This window comes from Corvus hawaiiensis, chromosome 2 (assembly GCF_020740725.1).
Source record: "Corvus hawaiiensis isolate bCorHaw1 chromosome 2, bCorHaw1.pri.cur, whole genome shotgun sequence".
NCBI lineage: Eukaryota > Metazoa > Chordata > Aves > Passeriformes > Corvidae > Corvus > Corvus hawaiiensis.
Window position 1 is genome coordinate 119640687 of NC_063214.1, and position 25032 is coordinate 119665718.

The 25032-nt window shown below is 41.3% G+C and overlaps 1 protein-coding gene across 3 annotated transcripts in view; it reads left to right on the plus strand.

The window, feature by feature from the left end:
- The window catches only part of DSCAM (DS cell adhesion molecule), a 434764-nt gene that overhangs the window by 310604 nt on the left and 99128 nt on the right, over positions 1-25032 (plus strand). For all 3 annotated transcript variants that reach the window (XM_048290724.1, XM_048290735.1, XM_048290723.1), the window contains exons 12-14: positions 15624-15820; positions 18370-18466; positions 19818-19946. In XM_048290724.1, the coding sequence (XP_048146681.1) occupies positions 15624-15820; positions 18370-18466; positions 19818-19946 (423 nt within the window). The remainder of the gene's footprint in view (positions 1-15623; positions 15821-18369; positions 18467-19817; positions 19947-25032) is intronic.

Here is a 25032-nt window from a genome sequence, read left to right on the forward strand (position 1 = left end):
AATGTCAAAAGAAACCACATGGTGTCTCAAAATGATTGTGAAATTATCACGTGTCACAGCAATGTGTGTCATAAAAAATACCATCACGACAGAATTTTTCATTAGCTCTTGGGTGAGGGATGCTGAAGAGAACAAATAATTAAGATCTTGAACATCTCAAGTGCAGCACATAATGCAGCACTGAACTGTTTAAAGCATATCCTGTGACTGAATTAAAGTGCATTAGTCATGAATTCAGGATATGCACAGTAATAGGCAATATTAAGCACCTTGGGAGATTTTTATTTTCTTCTGTTTATTAAACATAAACAGAAAGGAATTAGTCCTTTTAACATTCTACAGTTTAGTTCTCTTTTAGCAACTCCCTCTTAGCTTCTATGAGGGCTGGGTATTAAGATGGTAAGAAACTTGCCAGTATAACTCTTATTTTAGCAAATTAAATCCTGCTCAAGCGAAAGTCAGTGCCAAAGTTCCTCAAGATTTCTGTGGGACCAGAATTTCAACCATGAGGCTTCACTTGAGCAATCTCAGTTTCATCCTTGCCACGATGCAGCAAAAAATTTCAAGCCCATGGCCAACCTGTGGGTTTTGCTGCTGACATTCCTGAGGGCAGAGTATTCACTAACAAGGACTGAACTCCCCCTTTTTTGCCATCCATGGATTCTGGCAGTGTTACCATCTTCTGCAGTTTTCCTCCTGAGCTCTGCAAGTGGCGATTTATTGGGCTATATATTTTTGGTTTTCCTGTTTTTCTTTCACCACCGAACTGCAAAACATGATTATTCTCCTGCTGGGAGGAAGCTGTGCAAAATCCTTGCCCAGAGCCATGGGGTTCTGCAGGCACAGAAAGGTGGAACCGTTCTCCCCAGGACTGCAAAGGCTGCTTGTTACAGAGATGCCAGAAGTTTTCTTCCTCCTGTGCTGCCTCCTCTGTAGGGTTATGTGGGACCTGCTGGCACACAGCCTCCTCAAAGACCCATCAATACCCTCATCTCCAGAGCTGTGCTTTTTGTAATCCACAAGAATCTGTTTTCAGATGCTCTGATGGTAACAGTAACACTGCTTTAGTCGTGCAGTAATTAGTAATTTAGTAATTAGCCATCGGTAACAAGGCAGACAAAGGGTGATACCCAAACTTTGCTCCTCCATCAAGATTCTGCCCCTGTGCCCTGCTCAGGTGAGACCCCACCTGCCAAGATTGAAAACCCAGCCCTGGGGCCCAGCACAGGGAGGACGTGGAGCTGCTGGAGAGAGGCCAGAGGAGGCACCAGGATGAGCAGAGGGATGGAGCAGCTCTGCTGGGAGGAAAGGCTGCGAGAGCTGGGATTGTTCAGCCTGGAGAGGAGAAGCTTTGGGCTGAGCTCAGTGTGGCCTTGCAGGGCCTGAAGGAGCTGCAGGAAAGCTGGAGAGAGACAATTCCCAAGGCATGGAGGGCCAGGAGCCAGGGAATGGCTTCCCAGTGCCAGAGGGCAGGGCTGGATGGGAGATTGGGCAGGAATTGTTCCCTGGCAGGGTGGGCAGGCCCTGGCACAGGGTGCCCAGAGCAGCTGGGGCTGCCCCTGGATCCCTGGCAGTGTCCAAGGCCAGGTTGGATGGGGCTTGGAGCAGCCTGGGATAGTGGAAGGTGTCCCTGCCCATGGCAGGAGCGTGGAACTAAGTAATCTTTAAGGTCCCTTCCAACCTAAACCATTCTATAATTCAATGATAATTTCGAAACCATGTGCTCCTGATGCTGATGTTCCTTTCTATGAAAGATACATATGAGCCAATCAGCTTCCCTGAAGCCAGTCCAAGAGAGCTGACATGCAAATATTTTAGAAAATTTAAAGCTGAAAGTTCCTAGAGTAACATCTGAGTTTATATGTTTGGACTCTGTGGTTCTAAGTGATCCCAAAGGAGAAAGAGAAAACTGTCTCAGAGACTGATTTTGAATTATAACTTTCCTTAGCAGTAAAATAATGACATGGGAATTCTTGACAGATGACCTGGTTTTACACTTCTTGAGAGGGTTCAATAAGATCAAGATAAGGATTCAGATTCCTCTTTTTCACCTGGAGTACCAAACCTTCCAATGCTCCCTACAAAACTCATTATTCAGGCTTACAGTGTTGCAGTTACCAGCTTGCTCAGCCCTGGTACACACAATAAATTACCTGTGACCCTTTCTTCACCTCTTTGCCTCGAAGTCCCACTCCTGCAAAGAACATCATCTAATTAAACACCACAACAGGGGCCTTCTCAGGCAGGAGCAGGGGATGCTTTGTGACATTACCAGAATTTATTCTGCCAAAATCTGAGGCAAGGAACAGCCTGGAGAGAGAGGTGAAAGAGACCAGTGAGATTTATGAGAGACTTGCAGAGCTGGCAGTAGAAATTGGAAGAGTTACTGGAGCTGCCAGCAACTTTGCAAGCTTTGGGATGGAAAATCAATGGATTATTATTTGTTAGCAGCAGTATTAAAAATGCATTTAACTGACAGAAGGCTGGAAGGCTTTTCCTTTCTTCAGTGCTGCAGATTTGGTTGCATTTTTATATATATATATATAGAGAGAGAGAGAGAGAGATAGATACAGATCTAGATCTAGATAGATATAGTTGTTTTTTTTTTTAACGTTCACTGGAGTTCAGCTTCTTAATGAGCTGTTCATTTTAAGACCAGTTCTGGGCACTTTGTTGATGCTGCTCATACAGAGCAACTGAGTCAAGTACACAGCATAAATATAGGAGCATTTCGGGAACCACACAACGTTAAGAAGCTTCCAAGTTATCCTTGGAAAACCTTTGTGAAGTATTAGTTTAAATCTTTTCTGGATATACAGCTGACTCAAGAGACAGCAAACGTACCCCATATCTGAGGAGTAATTTGCTGCCTAGACAATCAGGGCACACTTTTAGGAAGATCTCAATTGCACTCAGCGATGTTCAGCAATTCTGCAAAGCCACTTGAACACCTAGAAATAAGTGAAGGATCACAACAACATCTGTCAAAGAAGGTGGGAGGTAACAGAGTAGAAATCCTTCATTTTGCCTCAGAAAAAGTGTAAAATGAGAGTATCCAACGTGGCATTCAGCAAGGACTAGCCAAAGGACTTATTTTCATTTCATTTACTCTTTTCTAATCAAGTGCATGATCAAAAATAAGGCAAAGATAGAAGTAGTATCATTCACCAACTTCATAACCCTGAGCACCATGTCCTCTCTCTACTAAAGAACTTATCTTGTGGGGAAACACTGTTTGTGTAATTAATGTATCATCAAACATGATCACAACAGTCTCACTGGAGACTGCCTGGATGTCTCAGCTATTTTCTTTATTGATGCTTTGGATGCTTGAACTTGCCATTTAAATTTTAATCCATATAAAATTAATCCAGAGGAGATATCTTTTTTTTTTATATATATATATATATATATATAAAGTTTTACATATTTTTTAAGTCTGCAACCTGTAGATTAGAGATTTGATTGGAAGACTTTTCCAATGATTAAGTGATGCAGTAGAGTCTCAACAGTTACTCCTCAAAACAGACTTCTGTAATTCAAGTTGCAGAATTCCATACTAAAGGAAGATGGAACAAACTTTTTTAGACATTTGCTGCATCTGGAAACTCGGACAAAGCAGCCTGGTTGAACACTGCCCCATTTTCTTTCCTAGGAACTGAGGGGGCAAAACCTGATGTCCACAAGATATCCTGAAGTTGCTCAGTGTTATCAATGACCCATTTATTGGAGGGAAAAGAAGGAAAAGAAAATAAATTGGGCTGGAGAAACAATCTTCTTTTATCACTCTTTTCTTTGCATAAGTGGTTGAAACGCTGGGAATCCACTGGGTTTGTCCCACTTTGGAGTTGTAGTTGCAGCTGCTTTGACAGTGGCAGCATCTTCCTTTTTAGAACATTCATATCCAGTTATTAGTTTGGCATCCTGCTGATACTGTTATTACTGCAATTTATCTTACTGGTAAGGAAAGCTAAAAAGTCACATCATTTTCCAGCATCTTTCCATTGTGAATTCCCAGTGAAACACTGTGGGATAAAGGTGTAGCACTTCAACAGTGAAGGATTTTTCATGTTAGATTCCAAAGAACAAACAGATTTTCCATCAGTTAACAGAGAGCAGAAATGCAAGAATTTCTCAAAATGAAATCTCAGGATGTTTTTTCCAGGATCTTAGGTAATATGATACATTTTTAGTTACAGCTACCAAAAAGGGCTTGGTTAGAGCAGTTATTTGCAGAGAAGAAGGAGCGTGGATCTGCAACAGGAGACTGTCCTGCCCAGCACTCCTGCAGTCTCTTTTTGGCAAGAAACAGGAAAATTCATCCATTAAATAAGAAGCTGACTAAAAGATAACTAGAAATTAATGATAACTTTGTTTCATGATGAATAAGAAAGTTTCTACCTCTCATTCAGTAACACCATAACCTTGTGTTTTATATTTCATTTTTCAAAACTATTCTTTCAGTTGCTCATAGAATTAAAAAGGTGGGAATGTATTCCCAGGTGACCACCAGGAAATCCATGTCACTTACAGTGATTTTAGCTTCATGAATTTGGGTGATTTTGCCAGTATTATTTGGCTGAAAAAAAGACTCAGTTTTGAGAATTCTTATGAATTTCTGTAGCTTTTTTTTTTCCTTTTCTGCCAGAATTCGCATTTTGAAGATGATGTGAGCATGTTGGCCTGGTTTTTGAATGCTGAGCTAATAAACACTTCTCAGAAACACCTTTTGTCAAAGAGACCACGTTCTCATAAAAAGTTTTGGATCAAAGAAATGAGCTGTTCTTTAAAAAAAAATAAATTAGAGTCCAAAGCCCCAACAGGAGTGGTTCTAAAAGCCATCCTACCAACTTACAAGAAAATCTAAAATGTATCATAGAAAAAGTAATAAAACTTGAACATAAAATCCCCCTGGGTATGTGACTAATAAGGTTGGTATGCAGTCTATAAACTCACACTATATCTTTGTGATTATTCTTTTTATAATGAAATCTAATTTAAAACCATCAAAACCCAAAATGACCAAATCAGCCCTTAAACAACATCCTGGATTTCCTAAAGCCAAATGAAGATAATTTAATAATTTAGGGAGAAAGCTTAGATCTAAGCACAGCTGTTGTGTTTGTGTGTTTCAAGGATCTGATTAAAGAAGAAACAGTTGACAATCTGATTAAAAAAAAAAAAAATCAAAGAAGCATTTTCATATTGCCCTTGTAACCAGCTGCTTCATTTATCACATTCAGCATTTGTCATCTACAATATGTCAAACCTTGCTTAGAAACACGACTTCCTTCTTGCTTTCCTGGTGGTTAGATTATCAGCAGTGCCATTTTGGCCTCTGCTTTTGGGCACGTGGAAGAGGTAATGGGAGTTTCTCTTCCCTTGGAACACAATTTAAAGGGGAAAAAAAATATATCAACCAAGTCCTTTGAACTCCTTGTAAGGTTGCCGCTGTGGGAAGGGACCGTGGAGGAAAGTGACCCTCAGCCCTGTGCCACATGCTTTGTCCACGAGATGGATGGCTATAATTTACTCCTGCCTCAAACACGAGTATTTATGGTCCCTTCCCTTGGCTGAGGGGTAAAAACAGTCTCCAGAGAAACAGAAACATTTCTTTTTAGAGCATATTGAAAAAAGGGATGCTCACAGGGCAGCTGAAAGTCAAGGGAAGAAGGTGATGAGGGTTGCTTCACCCTTTTTTTTTTTTTTTTTCCAGGTAATGAAATAATTCTCCTTGTTTGCCTTTGTGGAAAATATTTACTGGGGTTTTTCCCCCTTTTTTTACTCACTCACACACACATGCTTGTGCACATGCAGGCACAAAAACACCTTGACCTAAGTAATAGAGGTGATAAATCTCTAGGGCCCCTGTACTGCAAAGTACTGTCAACATCAGCACTGTAAAATTTAGCTTTAAAACTTCTTTTCAGCTGTTCTCTGGCTCACAGCTGGATGAGCACATTGGCAGCTCTGAATGAGCCAAAATAACTATAATCCAGGTTCAAATTAGGGTCCTCTTCCTCTGGCCTCAGACGTTTGGGCACTGGAGCCAAATTGTCAGCCACTGCTTTTGTCTGGAAGTGTATTAACTGCTCAGTGAAACAGTCCCAAAATACTCAGTACAAAGGCCTAGCCTTCAGATTTGATAAAACACTGCACAGACATGATAACAATGAATGTAAAAATCACAACGAATTCCCAAGGAAGGGTCCTAATTTTAGATTTTAATAAAAGTGAGTGTTTTCCTTTCTGATTTTTTTTTTTTTTTTTTGCTGTAGGAGCTGCTTCTAATTTATGGGTGATTGTATCTCACATAAGTATTATACTGAATATCTTTATAAATATTGTGCTTCTCTAAGCCCTCTTTGTTTCTCTTAGCTAGTAATTCCCTCTTTGCATGAGACAGGTAATAAAAAATTGTTAAACACACCAGTTACCCATCAGCTTTTCCTAGGCTGTGCAGCCTTTAAGATGCTTCCCCACTCTTCTGGAAATGCTCTGCTTTTATTGAGATTTACTTTCCCTCTAGAAACTCCTGGCGTGCTGAGCAGTAAAAGTAGAAACTAGACCTTAGAGAGGAAAATAAAAGATAAAATAGATGGAGAATTAAGGTTTTGGTTTTGCAGAAACAAGCAGACCAAGGTGGTCAGACCATTCCCAAACTATTCCCAGATGGTCTCTCTAAAGAGAGGCAGAATTTTTACTGGATAAACCAGATAAAATTAAAATAAGTATCTTCAGAGCTTTTTATTAGGATCTTATTCTCCCTCTCCTTTCCTGTATTTCCTGGGATTGTAGCAGTTATTAACATCCTGAATCTCCTTAGTTATGATGCCATGAAGATTTTTGCCTTTTCTTTTATACCCCTGTCATACCTTTTTACAACTTCTGTACTCCTAGTGCTTTTCCCCTACATTCTTGGACTTGTTTGTCAAGCTGAGAGACTCAACATTTTAGAAGCTTCGTAGCCAGGGATCAGTGTGCCCCAGACCCCAAGGTCCTCTCCAGAACACATTCTGTAAACCAAGAGAGAACCATCCAGGGGAAGGTTCCTTGGGGAGGGGGGCTCACTCGAGCCTCTCACTGGGGAATCTTTGATAGATCTGCTAATTAGTAAAATCCATAATGTTATACCCGATGTTGGGGAGACAGACTCGGCGGGGTGCATCTCGATGCACATGATCTGGACGTGTGCACCTAAGGATCCTTAAAATAAATACCAAGGTAAAATCCCTTTCCCCCTTCTAACCGTGTCTGACTCTTGATTTTAAGACCAGGAAAAGGCATCAGTTAAGACAATGTAGAGTTTGACATCAGACCTTTAGCACCTGATTTCCCTGACTTTAAGCTGGACTTCTGAAGGTTTGTTGCAGGAGTCTGAGCAGCTCCCCCTGTGGTCGTTTTATCATCAATAAGAAGGTGTTTGTCATCTTCAGGACAAGACCAATGACCCTCTGGAAGGTCTTTTTTTTGCCCCCCCTCAATGTCCACAACAGAAAAACTCCTTATTTGACTAACCTCAGTGGCTAATTTTTAGCCACCTGAAGACAGGTTGTGGTGAAGCACTGACGGGTTTTATGACCATGCTTGACCCCCGTGCCCAGGTGAATGCTTTTGAGTATTCATGCAGTGCAATAACACCTCTCTGTCAGCATTAATAGGCATAAAATATATATATTTACATTGCTTGTGTTCATGTACTTGTATAGAGTTGGCTACTAAATACATTTAGAGTTTATTCTTGCTGATTTAAACATATTTGAGTTCTGTTCCTGCCATCACAGTATCAGATGATATTGCTCTATCTGCATCTATGTAGAAAATAAAAGTATAATTCCCTCTGAACAGCTAGAGGAGACTGGTTCTACCAGAGCTCTCTTTCCTATGCATCAGCAGATAGTATTTCATGGCTTTTTAGCTCAGAACTGAGCTGTTATAGACCCAGGTCATCGTGCTTAAAAGTATATTTACTTGCATGAGTGAGCAGTGAATGAAAACCATTAATGTCCCGGCATGCCCTGCTCCCCAATACTCATTTTTGTTGGAGCCAGAGTTTCTTCTTGTGTTTCTGCTTCATTTAAACCTGTCAATACCCCAATTAGTGTTTGCTTCTCTTCCCCTGGGAGGGACATTTACACATGTCACTTCACAGCCTCCAAAATCTAAAAGACTTATGGGAGCTGCTGGGTCATAAAATACATTCTGATTAAAGCTTGTGCTTTCCAGTGACTTTCTGCCTTTTTTTTTTTTCATTTAAACTTGTAAGCTGTTCAGGTGATTTTAATGGAAAGACACAAATAGACAGTTTAAAGCATAAAAACCTGTTAAAAAATAAATAAATAAAAAGTACTCTCCCATGTGATTCCACAGTCTCTGTTTTTAACTGATTTGCATTCAGTAAGTCACCAAAAATTAGAGCGCTGTGCTTTGCAATTATGATAGCAGTAACCCTCTCACTTTGCATTAAAACTTGATGCCATCTTGATGGCAGACTGAATTCAATTTAAGATCAAAGCATTGGAGAAGTTATCTAAAATTATGTATGGCTAGTTTTAACTATTTAACATTCCTGCTCTTTCCAGCCTGGCTTTTATAACAGGCTGATGAAAGATCATAATTGATTTGGAATAGAAAGTGGTCCAAGGAATTTGTAATTAATAGAACCATGTCTCTGGTGCTAATTTTTAGACATCCACACTTCCCAACAATGTCAGTGATGGTAAAACTAATATTGTCCATTAATTTCTTGTGTGGAAAGATGGTCTTTGTCTAATCACAATTACATATGTGGTAATATTTTTGATCACTAATTTTTGTTTTGACAATTAGCCAAGCTTTGATGAGACTGATTTCCCAGAGCCTCGTGTGAGTTCCCATAGTTTGTCACAAATTTCCACAGGCTCTTACTACAGCTGACTGCAGGGGACAAAGCTGTCAGCTTATCATCCCCCATTCTCTTCCCTTGGTTACTGGGAAGCACTGTTAGACAAAATGGGAATTGAAGCTGTGTGGCAAAGCAAGAGAAAGTCACATTCATTTTAGAACCATGTCAAAGTCAAAGGAAAGACCAAGAAATAGCAGCAGCTGCAGGTCTCCTGTGTATCATCTGAAGCCATCAGTTTGCACTGTACAAACACAGAACTAATGCAAGAAAAGACCTCAGGAAGAGGAAAGAATTGCCTTTGTGATTGGAGAGAAAAGCCCTTTTTTATTTTATTAATGTGTCTTTTGCTTAAAATTCATAGTTGTCATGCAAAATAAATCAACCTCTCTTCCTCTAATGTGACCTGAAACCACTTCTGAGTGAATAAGATATGAACCCTAAATGTTCACAGCCTTTGCCCTGACACATTCAATCAGATCAGGAGGTGCTGGTGGAGCTGCCAAGGACTCAAGACATCATTGTCATTCTATTAAAGCTCAGCATCAAACAAGACCTGTTCAAGCTTGGAAACACGTTGGAATAATATTTATAATCAAAGTAACTTCATTTAGACCAGGGGAATAGCTGGCTGAAATGGTATTTTAGGAAGGACAGAATCCATATTCATCCCCACACAGTATTTATTTATTTTTAGATTTTTTCTCCCCAAGGATTGCCTTTGTGGGTGTTCTAATAATGCAGTTTTTACAAACCACTGAGTCTCTTGTTTTGATGTGGGATTTATGATGCAAACTGATGAAGCTGGGACAGGACCTGTCATGTCTGTGTTTAATTTCTCTATTTTTACACAGCAGTGCTTGTGTTTATATTTTTCTGTCAGAAAATTATTTTGCTTATAGAACTGCTTGCCTATTGGATCTCTTGCCTATTGTGCAGGAATCCATTAATACAAAAACATATAAAAAGCTCCTAGCCTTCCTTTTAGGGCAGGTTAGGGGTAGAAGGTAATTTGATTTCTCCATTTGTATTTCGAAAATATTTTCAGGAATATATTTATCAACAAATTTTCTGAATTTATTTCCTATACACTACAGACTCCTGAAACTAAAGCTGAATAAATAATTCAGTCCGTCACATGAATTCATCAAATCTTTACTTTTCTCCTCGAATTTCTCAGGTTTACATGTTTGAAATTATTTTTTTCTAATCTGAAACATCAATGGCTATTAATTTCAAAACACTGGCTTTTAAAATTTGAAATTCATGCCATATTGATTACTGGCACAATTCAGCCTGTATTGTTTCTACCTAAGAGTTGTATTGCATGCACAGCAAATTCTTTACTAATTCCAAGCAATAGAGTAAAATATTCTATTCTAAAATCACCTTCATGAAATGATTAAACAATCCAAATTGAATTTTTAAAATATTTATCCTAAGAGAACACGTCTCTGAGGAGGTTTTCACAACAAACAAACGTAAGTAGGTCCCAAATGTGAAGTTATTTTCAAAATCAGTGAATATTGGTAGAAAGAAGCTGTCATTAACTATATGCCCACTATAATAACACATAACTTGTATACATAAAAATGGGATGTTTATTTTTGTGTTAAAATATTTTTGACCCTCTGAGACACAGAATTTTTTCCCTAATCTTGGGCATCTCTTGAAGATGAGAACTGAGCATGATTTTCATCTGCTGAACAGGCTAGAATTTTACCAAGGAACTATGGGTTTAAATTGAAGTGTTTGGGAAATTCTATTGATTTAAAATTCTCTTTTCTTCACCATTTGAATTCCAGAGAGATGTTACTTAAGTAAACCCAAATGTTTTTTATCAGAAAGGGAAAAATGAAGTTATGAATTTTAGCAAAGCTCTCACTGACTCCTGGAAGTCTACTAAATTTGAAAGTAAATTAACAACTATATATATCAACAAATCAAATTGTGATAGCTGGGCTCCCTTAAATGTAAGTAATGTATTTGCATGGCTTTTTTTGCCTGAGCAAAAGTGGATGGAGGAAGAGGGAATTTTTGAGGTAGGAAAATCCCATTTGTCATGGAGAGAAGAGTGTTCTCACTGTGGCTGACCAAAATGAAAGGACAGCTGAATTTGGCTTAAATGTTAAACTGGAATTTCAATTCATTTTTTCAGTATTTTTTCAATGTTTGCAAGATGAATCCCTCATGGTCACAGACATTTCCCCAAACCAGCCAGTTCGAGCATGATCCAGTGATGGAGCCAAATCATGAGAACACCCTGCCAGGGCAGAGATCTTCAGACCAGGGGAATCACAGAATCCCAGAATGGTTTGAGGTTGGAAAGGACCATAATTCTTAAAAATACTGAGAATTTTAGTCAGTCTTACAATCGTTTTTGAATGATACATGGATATTTAGTGTTTAATTACAAATTGAAAGACAGGGAGATTTTTAATTTGCTTTTTCCAATGTGGATATTTCCATCTATGAGCTGAAAGAGAGAAAAAATACCTCCCTCCCTCCTTCCCTCCCAGCTCTCTACATAATTTTCTTAAATGGATGTGGATTTTTGTTTTCTATTAATTCATAAAGATTTATTCTAAAAGGATTCAAAAGTTTCTGATACCCTTCACAAGCTTTACCCAACTTCCTATAGCCTCATTACTCTGGATAATAAGATTGGTCTTGATCAAGGTAATTAAATGTTTTCACTTTTATTTGCACTCCGTTCCTGATGAACTCAGCAGTGGCAGAGAAAAATAAGTCAGATCAAGGAATTTTTACTGAATATTAGGAAAGGCCCCAATTCAATTTTCTTCAAGAGTAGGACAAAAAGTTCTTGTTTTTTCTGAGCCACTCCCACAATTCTTAAGTATAACCCTGACTACTGAATTTTGCACTTCAATTTTAATGACAAAGTTGTTAATACTATAAAGCAATCATTATATTAACAAGCAATATAATTTCTAATTAATGTGATTATATAATCTAATATTTTGATATGCATTAGTATAGAAATAATATTTAATGCTTTAATAAATAATGCTTTAATATAATAATAATAAAATTAAATATTTCTTAAATTATTTCTTGCTGGGTTGCCATGGAGAAAGGGGAAAATGATGAGCTGACCTGTGAAAAGCAGCTAATAAATCAGCTTTCCAAAAGAAAGCCCAACTCTAAACAGAGAAAACTCCTGGATTAATGCTGCTGGCAGAGATATGCATACCTTGAAAATGGAAATTGTCACTATTTATAAATTGTGGCATCTACTTTGTCCAGTTTTGACCAATAGATCTCTAACTGTGCCCAGCACCACATGGCCTCAAAGAAATGGAGAACCCCAGAGAAAACAGAATTTGATTTATTGGTCCCATGGTGAAACTACTCCAAAATTGTGGAACATGACAAGATCCCTTCCTTGAACCTGCAGAGCATCATGCCTTTCCCTGCCAAAATTCTCTTATATAAATATATATATAAAAATATAATTATGTGTCTGTATATAATGCACATTTGAAGAGATATAAGGCATAGACACACTTAATATGGCATCTGAATCATCTTGATACATTTCTAAATGCCCTTATTTATTTTTAAGACATCCTAAGAGAATATCTCATGCATATGTAGTGCAGATTTAGCTTGCTTATTTACAGTTTTCTAGATTATTTTGTCAGTAAAGAACCAGCATAATTATCTCAGTTATTTGCATCAGTAATTTGATTAAAGATAGTTGGAGGATGAAGAAATATGTTGCCTAAAATATCCTTGGGAATGTGGCTTTGTTACCAGAACTCTTTTGACATAGAGGAAGATAAAAGGAAGAGCTTATAGTTTAGGATCATTCGAGATAAATTGTGAAGAGTAAAAAATCAGCTTTGGAGGAAGGGGAAATACTTAGCTGTGAGGCATTGCTATGGCAATAAGGAATCTGTGTGGAAGATTATGTGAGAAGAAGCGAAGGATAAGCAGGGATAAAGCTGTATCAGGAATAAAGTCATCTTTCTTTACATGTTTTTTGCTGCTTGTATTAAGAAAGTTTGTTGGGGGTGGGGGGGAGGAAATGAGATTTACAAGGTAGCCTCTGGTTTTTAAAAGCAAAATAGGGATTCGTGGTGTTCGGTTTGACTCTGTCACCCAGCACAGGACCTGAAAGTGAGGCAGGAGTCTCTGGGACAGGCTCCTGGATGTCTGTGGGATTTCAATCCAAGCCCAGATGTCCCATTTGCTGTGTGCTCCTGGTCATGAAGCACAAGGAGGGTGGACCTGCCAGGGCAAGGCTCACCTGCACAGGAGCTCTGGTACCTCGTGGGGAGGCACAAACCCCTCACCCCTCATCTCCTGCGTGGGCTCAGAACATTTTCACCATCACCAGGGAAACTCCAAGCAGGAGATACTGATGGGAAGGAGGACTACATCTGTAGGGAAAACCCCTTAGGTGGCGTGGGAGGTTGGCTGATTTAATTAGGGATGGGAAATGAGGCTGGAGGAGGAAAATTAGGGATTAGGTGACCTGTGAGAACCCAAGGAGGTTGCAGCAGGAAGAAAGAGGGACAGGTGAAGGGGACTGGAGCATGTTGTGTTGAGGGGAGAGAGATGTGCAGAGGAAGGGACATGTGGGAGGCTGGGGACATTGTGGAAGAAAGAAAGGTGGTGGCACAAGCTAATGATGGTAGTGTGGACTCCTTAATAGCCTGGCACTCTTTTGAACTGGGTCCCTTATTGAATAAAATGCATAAAAGGTTGTATGGGACTACTTCAGGAAGAAATTCAGGAAGAATTTCTTCATGGAAAGGCTTGTCAAGCATTGGGAGGTGGTGGAGCCCCCATTCCTGGAGGTGTCCAAGGAAGGCCTGGAGGTGGCACTCAGTGCTCTGGGCTGGGGACAAGGTGGACATCAGGCACAGGTTGGACTCGATGGTCTTGGAGGTCTTTTTCAGTCTAAATGATTCTGTGATCCTGCATAGCCCTGGTTGTTCTGGGATTGGAGGAACAAGCAGATGGGCACAAAAACCCAGCTTTCTGAAAGTAACCTCCTTGTGGGTACATGGGCACACACCAGGTGAAACTGAGGCTATTTTCATTCTCTGGAATATGGAATCAGACTCATCCTAATTTTCTATTTTGATTATTGATGATTCTTTCTCTTCAAATGCTCCTCTTGAACAAAATTGATGAGTACCTAATACCCAAACAGTTAAATGAGATGTACCTCATCACTAGTGCATGTGGAGCCTCCTGCCTCACACAAGACCTTTCTCAGAGTTGCTCCTGGAATTAGATCCCATTGGAAACTCAAACCCACAGCTCCACAGGCGCTTTTAATCTCCAGATCGGTTTGGTTTGGTTCAGGAAGCCTTTGAACAGAAAGGGCTGCATCCTGACATATTGTCATGTGCAAGCATTAACAGCTCTGGCATGTTAAAAGGTCATGCCACCAAGTATTAACATTATGGGATGGCAATTAAAGTAATTCATTTAAATAAGGACTTTTATTCTGCTGGGCGGCAACAAACACAATCTAAGCAGGGGGAAAGCCTGATCAAATCAGATCTTCTGCCAGTGTCATCTGATTAGAACAGGGCCCAGAGAAGCTCAGATGGAAGGAGTGAGTTGTTCTGATAAGAAGAGGCAACTGTTCATGCATAAGAACAAGGGACTGGGGCTACTGCAGGAGGCAGCCCTGGAGGGCAGGAGCTTAGGGAAGGGATTCATTGCTAATGCCTCATATGCTTTAGAGGAGTGGACAGATTCATTCAGAAAGAACAGCTCTGTGTCCTGTCCAGCCTTCCAGCTTCTTCTGGGCCTGAACTGGAAGACTCATGGGCTTTGATTCTTTCTAGAGACAGAAATCCAGATGCCATTCATTGGTGGACAAACCATGTGGGGAAGAAAGGACAGCAAAGGCCACCAAAGAGACCCTCCTGTTTCAAAGATGCCATGTTTGGGGTTTGCAGTAAAACACTCCAAGGAGTCTTTTTTATTCCTATTTGCAGGAAATTTGAATTCCAAAACATGAAAATACTTAGGGTTTAAGACTATTCTTGCTAGAAAGAGAACACTTTTTTCAACATTAAAATTTAAGCCCTTTTTTAAAGAATGGTTAATGAAGTTGACAGGTATGTCCAAACTGTTCTGCAAATACCTTCTGAGTACAATAAAAACTCGAATCTAGCTAGGTTTATTGTCAGTTTAATTATACTTTCAGTTCAGTACAGTTCAGCTACGCACTCAGCACATCCATGGTCTGTAAGCTCCTTGGTGCAGAGCCTTTCTTTTAATTTTGTGCAGCTCCTGGTTTAATTGAGCCCTCATTTTGATAGATCATTACTGTCACACACACTGGTAAAACATATAACAGTCAGCAAGTAGAACAGCAGCTCATCAGAAGGAAGCAGACATTTTCATCAGTTCTTTATTGTCCACATATCTGAATGCTTATTAGTTGAAGTCCCTTTATGTGCTGTGAATATTGAATATTGAATTATGTTGCAAGTCACCCTGTGAGCAGCAAAACAAATGAAGACAGGCTTCCTTTGAATTCACATCTTCCACTGTCCATTTCCAACTCCTTTCTGCTCAGTTCCCTTTGAGGTCCATCAGTTCTCTTACACAGGAATGAAAGTAAAATACTTTTTCACATTTATGTCAATACAGACAAGCTGAGTGAGACACAGATTGAAGAGCCAACCTTGAATCATCAGACCTTCCAGCTCACTGAGGAACAACCTTGTTTTGTTTTGTCTGTTTCTAGTTCCAGCTATGATAACTTCCTACCCAAACACCACCCTGGCAACTCAAGGCCAAAAGAAGGAGATGAGCTGCACAGCTCATGGAGAGAAACCCATCATAGTCCGCTGGGAGAAGGAAGACCGGATCATTAACCCTGAAATGTCCCGTTACCTTGTTTCCACCAAGGAAGTTGGGGATGAAGTGATCTCTACCCTGCAGGTAAGAAAACAAATTGGCCCCCAAATCATCCAGATATGTCAAGGCGTGCTGGGTTTGGTTTTGATTCAGGTGCAGGGCCAGCCTGACAACACCAGAGCCCCAGCCTGTGGCTTGGAGAGCTGGCAGCAAGACGAGGGATAGGAAACTTCTGCAATCCATCCCAAATGAAAGATTCCCTCTTCCAAAACTCCAGAGGCAGCAGGAGAGTGAGACAGGCTCAGCCCTGCATCCTTTCTGTCTCAGGAGCAGCATGCCTCATGCCTTAGCCTGTCATTCCCCAGATCATTTTCAGTAAACTGCTGATGAGCTCTGGCAAATATCTGACCCCAACTTCTGATGTGTGTCACACTTACCCTCACCAAAATCACTAAACCACTTTGAGATAAAACTGCTGCCTTTTTAAAGTGTTCTCCCTCCCTTTCACTTGCTGGGGCTTGTGAGACCACTTTATAAAGTCAGGTGAGTCACTGGATTCAGGGTGTTATTTTACATGTGCCATTGTGAAATCTAAAAGAATCTTTCAAGAAAAAAATCATTTATATTCTCACTTAAAAATCTTGATTATCAATTTTCAGTCACATTTTTAAAAATTATTTATCAGGCCTAAGAAACTAATTATCTGTCTGATTATTGTCTAAATTCTAGTGTAACTCCTATGAAAAATTTCTTTCTTTTCCAGCCAAAAACTGTGTTGGATCGTATCCAATAAAATTCTGGGTTTGCTTTCTGTGAGAGACCTTTGTCATTGATTTCCATGAGGAAGAATAAATTCTATGTGTGACTTTGTTCCTATTAGTATTTTTGTGATACTGATAATATTTAGTTATAGGATAGACCCCTAGGCCTCTCTGCCATCATTCTTCTTGTTGACTTTAATAAGATAACCCCTGAATACACAACCATATTTCTATTTGGAGGGCTGGAGACCTGCTTGGAGAGTTCTCTTCTGAGGCAGTTGGGTACAGCAGGGGCGTTCTACACCCATGCATGTGTTACATACAAATCCTTTCACTTCTGAGAGACAAAATGAGCCAAAAAGTAGAAAATGCCAGATTAAGGCTGTCTCTGAAGCTCTGAGTTCAGTGCTTTTGCATGATGATGTGATCTTTAGTTGTGTACTCAGCTTTTATTCTTTCGGCAGGGCCCCAGCCTCAGTGAGGCTGGACTTGGATTTTCTCTGGGGCTGAATTAGGGTTGAGCAATGAATGGCACTGTGTGATGCAAAGCTGATCTTTGAGACCAAACTTTTCACAGGTGGCCAATAATTGTGTGTTCTTTGTTTTCTGGCCACTTGACTTGAGCCCTTGGAGTCTGATTTGCAGAAGTACGAAGCCCTCCCAGCTGCAGTTTAACTCAGTGGAAGCTGTTATGAACACGTGAAAGGCCATTTATTGCTCAGGACTCTGAGGGGGAAGGAGAAAGGCCCTACATGTCTCAAATTGGGCTCTGGAAATTTTTGTTTCCCTGTCTCCAAGCTCAGCCACAAGTGCAAGTGAACACAGCTTGACAAGTTGCTGCATCTCAGACAATTCTCCAATTTCCTTACAGCAAGTGGGAAATTAATCCATTTATCTTAACCAGTGGTGACTGGGAGTTGTACTCACATCACCTGGGTCTTGCTGAGGAATAAAGAGCACGTGGAGTTTCCATGGCTCAGCTAATATGTGGCAACTTGTCAAGCAGCCACAAACGTTGTCATACATCTGCTTCCTTAATTCCCTACATGAAATGGTGGCAATGCTCTTCATGGTGTCAGGGCTGATGAAAATAAATTCACTCGTGTTTCTGCAATGGGTGAATTCACAGAAAATGGTGTGAGAAAATGAACGTCTGTTTTCAGGGCACAATTTGAACCATGTGCAGTAAATAAATTGCAGAGCAGCACACTGAACAATGAGAAAGAAATGCTATTTCAAATATCTGCTCGTTTAAAAAAAATTCCTTCTTTATTGTACCTGGAATGAAGCAGTGGCCCTGTAGAAAAATACTATTATGACCACGTTTGTAAATATTATATATAAATTTCCTCGCTATTAAACAACAAATTGAAAAGAAAGACCACACAAAACTTTATTACGAGGCACCATGCTGAACACTACAGGGCTCACCACCAGTGTTTGAACCTTTATTTCCTCCACACAGACTTCAGCCACTTGAGTTATTTTCAGAAATAGCTGGAAAAATTTGGAGGCAGCAGGAAGCACCATTTTGTATGGCAAATTTCAGCCAACAGTTAAACACTTGGCAAACTTGTGAGGAACTGGAAACAAGGCTCCTAAGGAGAAGCAGCAGGAATAGGTGGAGCTCCAGCTCCTGACTACACATGTAGAGCTGGTAGCCTGTGTCCTCAGCCCAGGTGCTGCTGGCTTTGATAATCTCAGTATTTTGGAAGTTTTCCTATGCAAATGGATGTGTGTAACCTGCAATATCTATTTATTGCTGTCGAGGAGAACAGTCTGCACGATTTTTCTTGAGCCACACAGACAAGCTGTTGGTTTATTTTCTCTGCGTGCTGTTCAATCCATCACTTCTTTTCCAACCTCCTATAGATTCTGCCAACTGTGCGTGAAGATTCTGGCTTCTTTTCCTGCCATGCCATCAATTCTTACGGGGAGGATCGTGGAATAATTCAGCTCACTGTGCAAGGTAGGGAGAGGACAACACAAGGAAAAAAACCCACAGCTATTGTAGGACAGGAAGTGTAGAAATCTGTTGGGGGGAGGGAGGTTCAGATTCCTAATTGTGTTCCTCATTGTCAAAGAAATGAGCAGCTGCATTAAAATTTTCAGTCTTTCCTTTTCCAGCATCACAAATTAAATCAAAATAAAAGATAAGCTTGAGTCTTTCTAGATGTGCAAGAATTAATTAGATTTTTTTTCTTAATTACAATAGTTGACAATTGGTAAGGATACTTAAAACCAGTATCTTCAGTGAGGACTGTGGATATGGAGGATTGAGGGAGAGCAGGTTGCATTTGATTTTAAAGAACAAATGTGCTTCAAACCCAGGTCTGAAATAAAGCAAAAGTGATCTTACTTAATCTCTAGAGAAACATTAAACCTACTGTGGAACTTCAAGCAAAATATTTCATATTTAATCAGTCAAAATAAATTGTGAGCAGTTTGCATGATCCAAATTCTAGGAATTTATGTTGCCTGGAGCTGGGGTTCCCCTTCCACAGGGCAGAAACATCAAGTCTTGGAAAGGTGACAATATTTGAGATGCAGGGCACGGGCAGGACTCAGCCACTGGCCACTGCTCGTTCCCGTGTGGTGCTGCTTCCTCCTGTGCCTCTCCGAGCCTGCACACAGCAAATTCCTACAACTTGCAGATTTGGCTCTCAGTGCCTTTGATTCTAAGTAGCAGCAAATTCCAGTGGATGCCTAGGGCAGCCCTGTTGAAAAATTCAGGTGGAGTTTGGGGACATGTTCGCAGCTCCACCACTGCTCATCGAAGCTGCCATGACAATTTAAAGGGACATTAGAATGGGTCTAAGTGCTGGTTATTTATAACGTTATCTTTAGAGGCAGAAAGAGGCTTTTAGAGTGATTTTATCAAATTATTCTGTTATTGAACTAAGACTTTTAAACACACTCAAAGAGATAGAAATTTTACTCCCTCTCCCCACCAAATTTAGCACTTTTGAGTTCAGTACTCATATTTCTACGATCATGTTTTGTGTAAAATCACTGATAGCAGTATCAGTGAAAGGTGGTGTTTGGGGTAAAACATCTTTCCTGGAATGAAAGTGCGAGCTGGAGGGATTTTAAGGAAATGCAACCAAGAATGTTAAAGAGGAGCCAGTATTCAAGATGACACCAGTGACTCTGAACTGAAAAGTGTTGAGTGCTTCCAGAAGGTAATTAACAGGATCAGGGTCCCAGTGAGTGCCCAGAGAAATGCCAGGAAGGCTGAGCCAGTGCCACGCTGGTTGGTGTGACACTGTTAAGAGGATGGGGTCTGTTCTGAGCAGAGCTGTGTGTGTGTGTTTGCCCAGAACCCCCCGACCCCCCCGAGATAGAGATCCGCGAGGTGAGAGCTCGGAGCATCGCCCTCCGGTGGACCATGGGCTTCGACGGCAACAGCCCCATTACTGGCTACGACATCGAGTGCAAGAACAAGTCAGGTAAGGAACAATCTCAGTAATCCCCATTGCTGGTCATTCCAGCAGTGAGTTTGTGTTGTAAAAGGTAATTCATAAATTGAAAGTGCCTGATGGAATTCTTTATCATGGTTTGTTTAATCTTCCACAGGAAGATTTATCTTCATTTTCTGTCCTTTTTTTAATTTGTTTTGTGGTAAAGATGTTAAATTTAGCAATTGCTGCTTTTCCCTTTTACCACTTCATGCTATATTTACTGAGGCAGAAATTTTTGTGATGTTTTCATTAGTAGATAAAATATTTTCAAGTATGTTGAATCATTAGTCATCATTTTAGCCCTGCTTTGTAAATGAAATCAATAATGTACAGGAGAGATTGATAATGTACCTGAAAGATGAGGAGTGGAAATTCTTCACTGAGGCTGAAGTCAGGAATGGCAGGTTTGGAGATGTAAATTGGGAAAAGATGCCTTCAAGGGATATGCACACCTAAAAGTTTCTGGGCTCTGTTTTCTTTTTGATTGTTTTAATTTCTTTCCAACCACCCACCCGCTCCAGAAAAGTTTTTGAAAGTCACTCTCCTTTCTCACCCTAAAACATCTCTTGTATTTCTCAAATACAAGAATAAATATTTAAGAATGATGTAACTCAGCACAACCCCATTTAGGACAACTGAGGTGCTTCCCTTTGATTGAAGCAGGGACAGAAAGGGATTCCAGAGCTCTAAAATGTCTTTGTTAGATTTAGTTTGATGTTTTCAAGTGATAATGCAGAATGTAGGCAGAGATTAAGTGGGGGTCACCATGAACCTGCATTGAAAAATGATGTCTCTCTAACCATTGGATTAGAAATTAACCAGTGGAATGATAAATCAAGAGCCAGACAGAAAATGAAGCATCATCAGATTGGATGGAAACATCAAGATACAATATATTGATAAAGGCTAAAAAATTAAAGGAAAAGAAGAGGGTGGCAGAATTGGTGTCAAAGAAATATTTGTCTGTATCTGAAGACAAGTCCTGGAGGTCATGTCCTAACAAGAGCAGATTATCTTCTCACTGCAAACAACAGAAATGTCATTTTTTAAAGTATGAGGGTGACTGTTTGAAGAAACTCAGATCAGGTTTTTGAATTCTTGCACATGAATTTTGTCATTAATTAAACCATCAAGAAGACGAAATAGCAAAAATTAAGAACTTGCATGGAGGTAGTTGGAGGAATTTAGAACAAAGAGGAAGAATTAAGAAAACTTCTCAGTTTCCAGGTATTAAAGGTTTGGAACAAAATTTAGATTACATGTTCCAGGAACATCCTGCCAAGACCAAAGTAAACCTGTAAACTGCACAGTTGTGTTTAGTGAGAATTTTCCACCTCTGTTGCCTTTTTCTGAGGACTCAGAAACTGTTTTCGATCAGATGCATCATGGAGGCTTCTCAAGAAGGAAAGCTTCAGTTTCACAGAATGTGCAGGTGACCACAAAGCAAGCATGGACTTCACTGTATATGCAGCCCTCACATATCCCATCACAAAGTCATAGAATTTAGGTTGGAAAAGACTATTAAGATCGTCAAGTCCAAAGTTAGCTCAGCACTGCTGATACCTACTCCATCAGACACAAAAGGTGCATTAACTACCCTAATGGAATTAGTTACTCCACGGAAGGACCGTGAGGTTGCCTGTCCTGTAGGGTCCAGTTGCCATCCCAGAGCACTACGAATAGCAGGAGCTTGGTGTTTCAGGATGTCTTGGTACTTAAACACATCACCTGTCTGTACAGAAATGTACCTGTGGCTCTCAGACCTGGTCCTCCATAGAGGCCAGTCCTGTGCAGGCTCCAGACCTTTCCATGGGAGGTGCGCAAAGAGGTCTGGAGACAAGAACAGGGGGGTGGGTCCTCCTTTGCGCCTCTCTCCGCACCCTTTTTAATTTTTTGCGTCATTAGGGCAATCTTAGGGACAAACTTTGAATCAATTCTGCTTAATTTCGCGTTCTTGTGCTCTGGTGGGAGCTGGGCATCCCCCGGGTCGCCGAGGCTTTCTCAGGGCTGGGGGTTCCCAAAATCTTCCCCGGGAGCCGCGGGGGTCCGGCCGGGCGCGGGGCCGGTGCAGTACCAGCAATGGCCACTGGGTGGCAGCGCCAGACCGGGCCTGCGAGCGGCCGCCGCTTCCCCAAATCCCCACATTCCTCAAATCCGCCTGAAAGAGCCCAAAGCTTCGTCCTTTCTTCTGGGAACGGGCGGGAAGCGGCTAGTTTTCATTAACATACATCATTCTGTAAGCACGTGTTTTGTATACCACTGAGCGATGCCAGGGCGTAATATTTTATGAGTGGAATAAAGAATAGAGTCTAAAAGTTCTTCTTTCTCTTCTTCCTCCCCTCCCCTCCCCTCCCCTCCCCTCCCCTCCCCTCCCCTCCCCTCCCCTTTCCTTTTCCTTCCCTTCCCTTCCCTTCCCTTCCCTTCCCTTCCCTTCCCTTCCCTTCCCTTCCCTTCCCTTCCCTTCCCTTCCCTTCCCTTCCCTTCCCTTCCCTTCCCTTCCCTTCCCTTCCTTCTCTTTTCTTTTTCTTTCTTTCTTGTAGCCCATTGCTGTTTGTTTTCTATGCTTTTTCAGTCTTTCCTGAACTGAGAATAAAAACAGGACGAGTCAATAGTCAGTCTTAACAGCTCTGTTACTTACCATGTGGACACAACATTTTTAGGGTTTGCCACAAGAAAATAAAATTAACTTTTCTTATTTCTTATTAACACATATTTTTTTAAAAAGTGGAGAGAAATAATTTTCTCTCTGATCTGACTTCATTTTAAAAGGACTGCACTTGGTTTATTTTTCCCTTCAAAAAAAGGGGTACAGGTATCAAAAGAAGATCCTGAAGTCCACATATGTAATAAATAAAAACTGAAAATCTATGTTTAGAAGTACCGGAGACTGTCAGTTTTCACCTCTTTCCTTCTTTATGGTGCTATGAAATCACCAGAATTTTTCAAATATATTTCTTTAATTTCAGTAGCTAATATGGACTACAGAGTCCTGCCACTCAGAGGTCAGTATTTGAAACAACCAAGTGAAAACTAAAGCAATTCGGTAAGCAGACTATATTAAAAAAAAATTTCTCATCATCCTCATGGGAAATTTAACACAATCTCCATACCAAGCAGGTCTTTTTTGAAATTCCTTTCCTGAAAGTACCCCACAGAGGAAGCTGTGACAAACTCAGTTGCCAAGATAAAACACATTCAAGTGAATTTGGTTAGCACTAAAATGTCTGATTCCTAAATATTTTCTGTTCAAATAAAACCTCCTGGGTAAGCAAACAGGCCCTGCAACCAGCCAAGTGCAGGTGTCACTGTGACAACTTGTGCCTCCTCCAGAAAGCCCTTAAAAAAGAATTCACAGTTTGGGCAAATATTCTGTATCTGGGTGAGCTTTCTATTTTCAAGCTCATCTTTGTTATCTGTTGAGATTTCTGCAGCCCTGCCCACACTGACCCATCTGTAAAACACCCTGAGAGCCTCCAGGGACATCCCCCCAGGATGCTGCAGAGGTTAAAAGGGCCAGCAGTAAGGTGGAAATGAAGGATGCCAACTCACAAAAGACATCAAAATGCTTTAAATTGATAAATTCCTTTATTTTATTTGCAGCAATTCAATGCTTGGTTGAAAAAGAGGGGCTACTGTGTTTAGCTGATTTCCATCCCTTTTCCTATTATATGTCTGGATAATTTATTAAAAACACAACAGGCAGATGAAAAGTAAGCATGAATAAAAACAGGGAGCTACTCCTTTTACAGACAGACAGCGAAGAGGGTTCTACATTCCCCTGGTATCAAACAGCTCCTTTATTCTAACAGGAGTCAGGGAAATGGCACCAGTCCTGGAGAGTGCTGAGCCCCCAGCTCTGAGTGCTCCAAGCTTGTGCTCAGTGTGAATTTGGGACAAAACTTTCTGAGTGATCCCTGCTAGTCTAAGAACCCTCCATCAGAATCCCAGGATCACTGAGGTTGGAAAAGCCCTCCCAGCCCATCGAGTCCCAGCTGTGCCCAGTGCCTAGCTTGTCATCAGCCCAGAGCACTGAGTGCCACATCCAGGCCTTCCTGGGACACCTCCAGGGATGGGGACTCCAAACCTCCCTGGGCAGCTCTTTCCAAGGCCTGACCACCCTTTCCATGGAGAAATTCCTCCTGGTGTCCAACTTGACCCTCCCCTAGCACAGCTTGAGGCAGGGCTTCTCCATGCCTGTTCCTGTCGGCTCCACTGTTGTTGGGGTGCCAGGGGTGGCCCTTTGTGACCCAGGCACGTGGTGTCAGGGCCCTTTGTGATGTGGGACATGGTGGTGGCCAGAGATCCTTGTGACATCAGGGAGCCCGGCCCTGGCTGAGGGTATCTAAGGGACGCAGAGCCCTGCGGTGCCCATCACAGGAGAGCCGCTCTCTGAGTAGGAAGCAGCTCCCTGCGCTCGTCTGCTCTATGTGTCAATAGCGCTAGGCGACAATAGCGCTAGACGACATTAGCAGTAGACGAATATAGTGACAAGGACAGAGCCAACTCCAACTCCCGGTCCCCCAGCCCAGCTGGCTGGAAGCGCAGGCCCCCAGCGGGCAGTGGACAGGGGCAGTGTGCAGGTCAGCCCTGCCACTGTCAGAGACTGAGGAGGAGGAGAGGCCCTTTGCCGACATGGACCGAGAGTTTTCCCAGAGGGAAGGTGCTTGTGACCAGGGGCTTTCCCACGGAGACATCACAGTACAAGAGACATACCAAGAGCAAGAGGTATTGTGTGTCCAAGAAATTTCCCAATGGGGAGCCAGGAGGAGCCTGTACCAATGCCGGGTGTGTGTGAGTGTTCGAGAGGTTTCCCGGTACAGAGCTGAGACACACCAGGAGTTTTATGAACGGGAAGAAACTGTCAGAGTCCAGGAGCTGTATCAGTGGGAGGAAGATGGTGAGACATACGAAGAGGTGCGTGAATGGGAAGAACGTGTGACAACCCAAGAGGTGTTCCAATGGGGCCATGAAATCAACTCCGAGATCTGGGACAGACCCTTGCACCCCATGAGCAATGAGGGGCCCCAGACTTGTCCCCCCGTGGGGCCCAGCTCTCCCAGCCCCGTGGGCACAG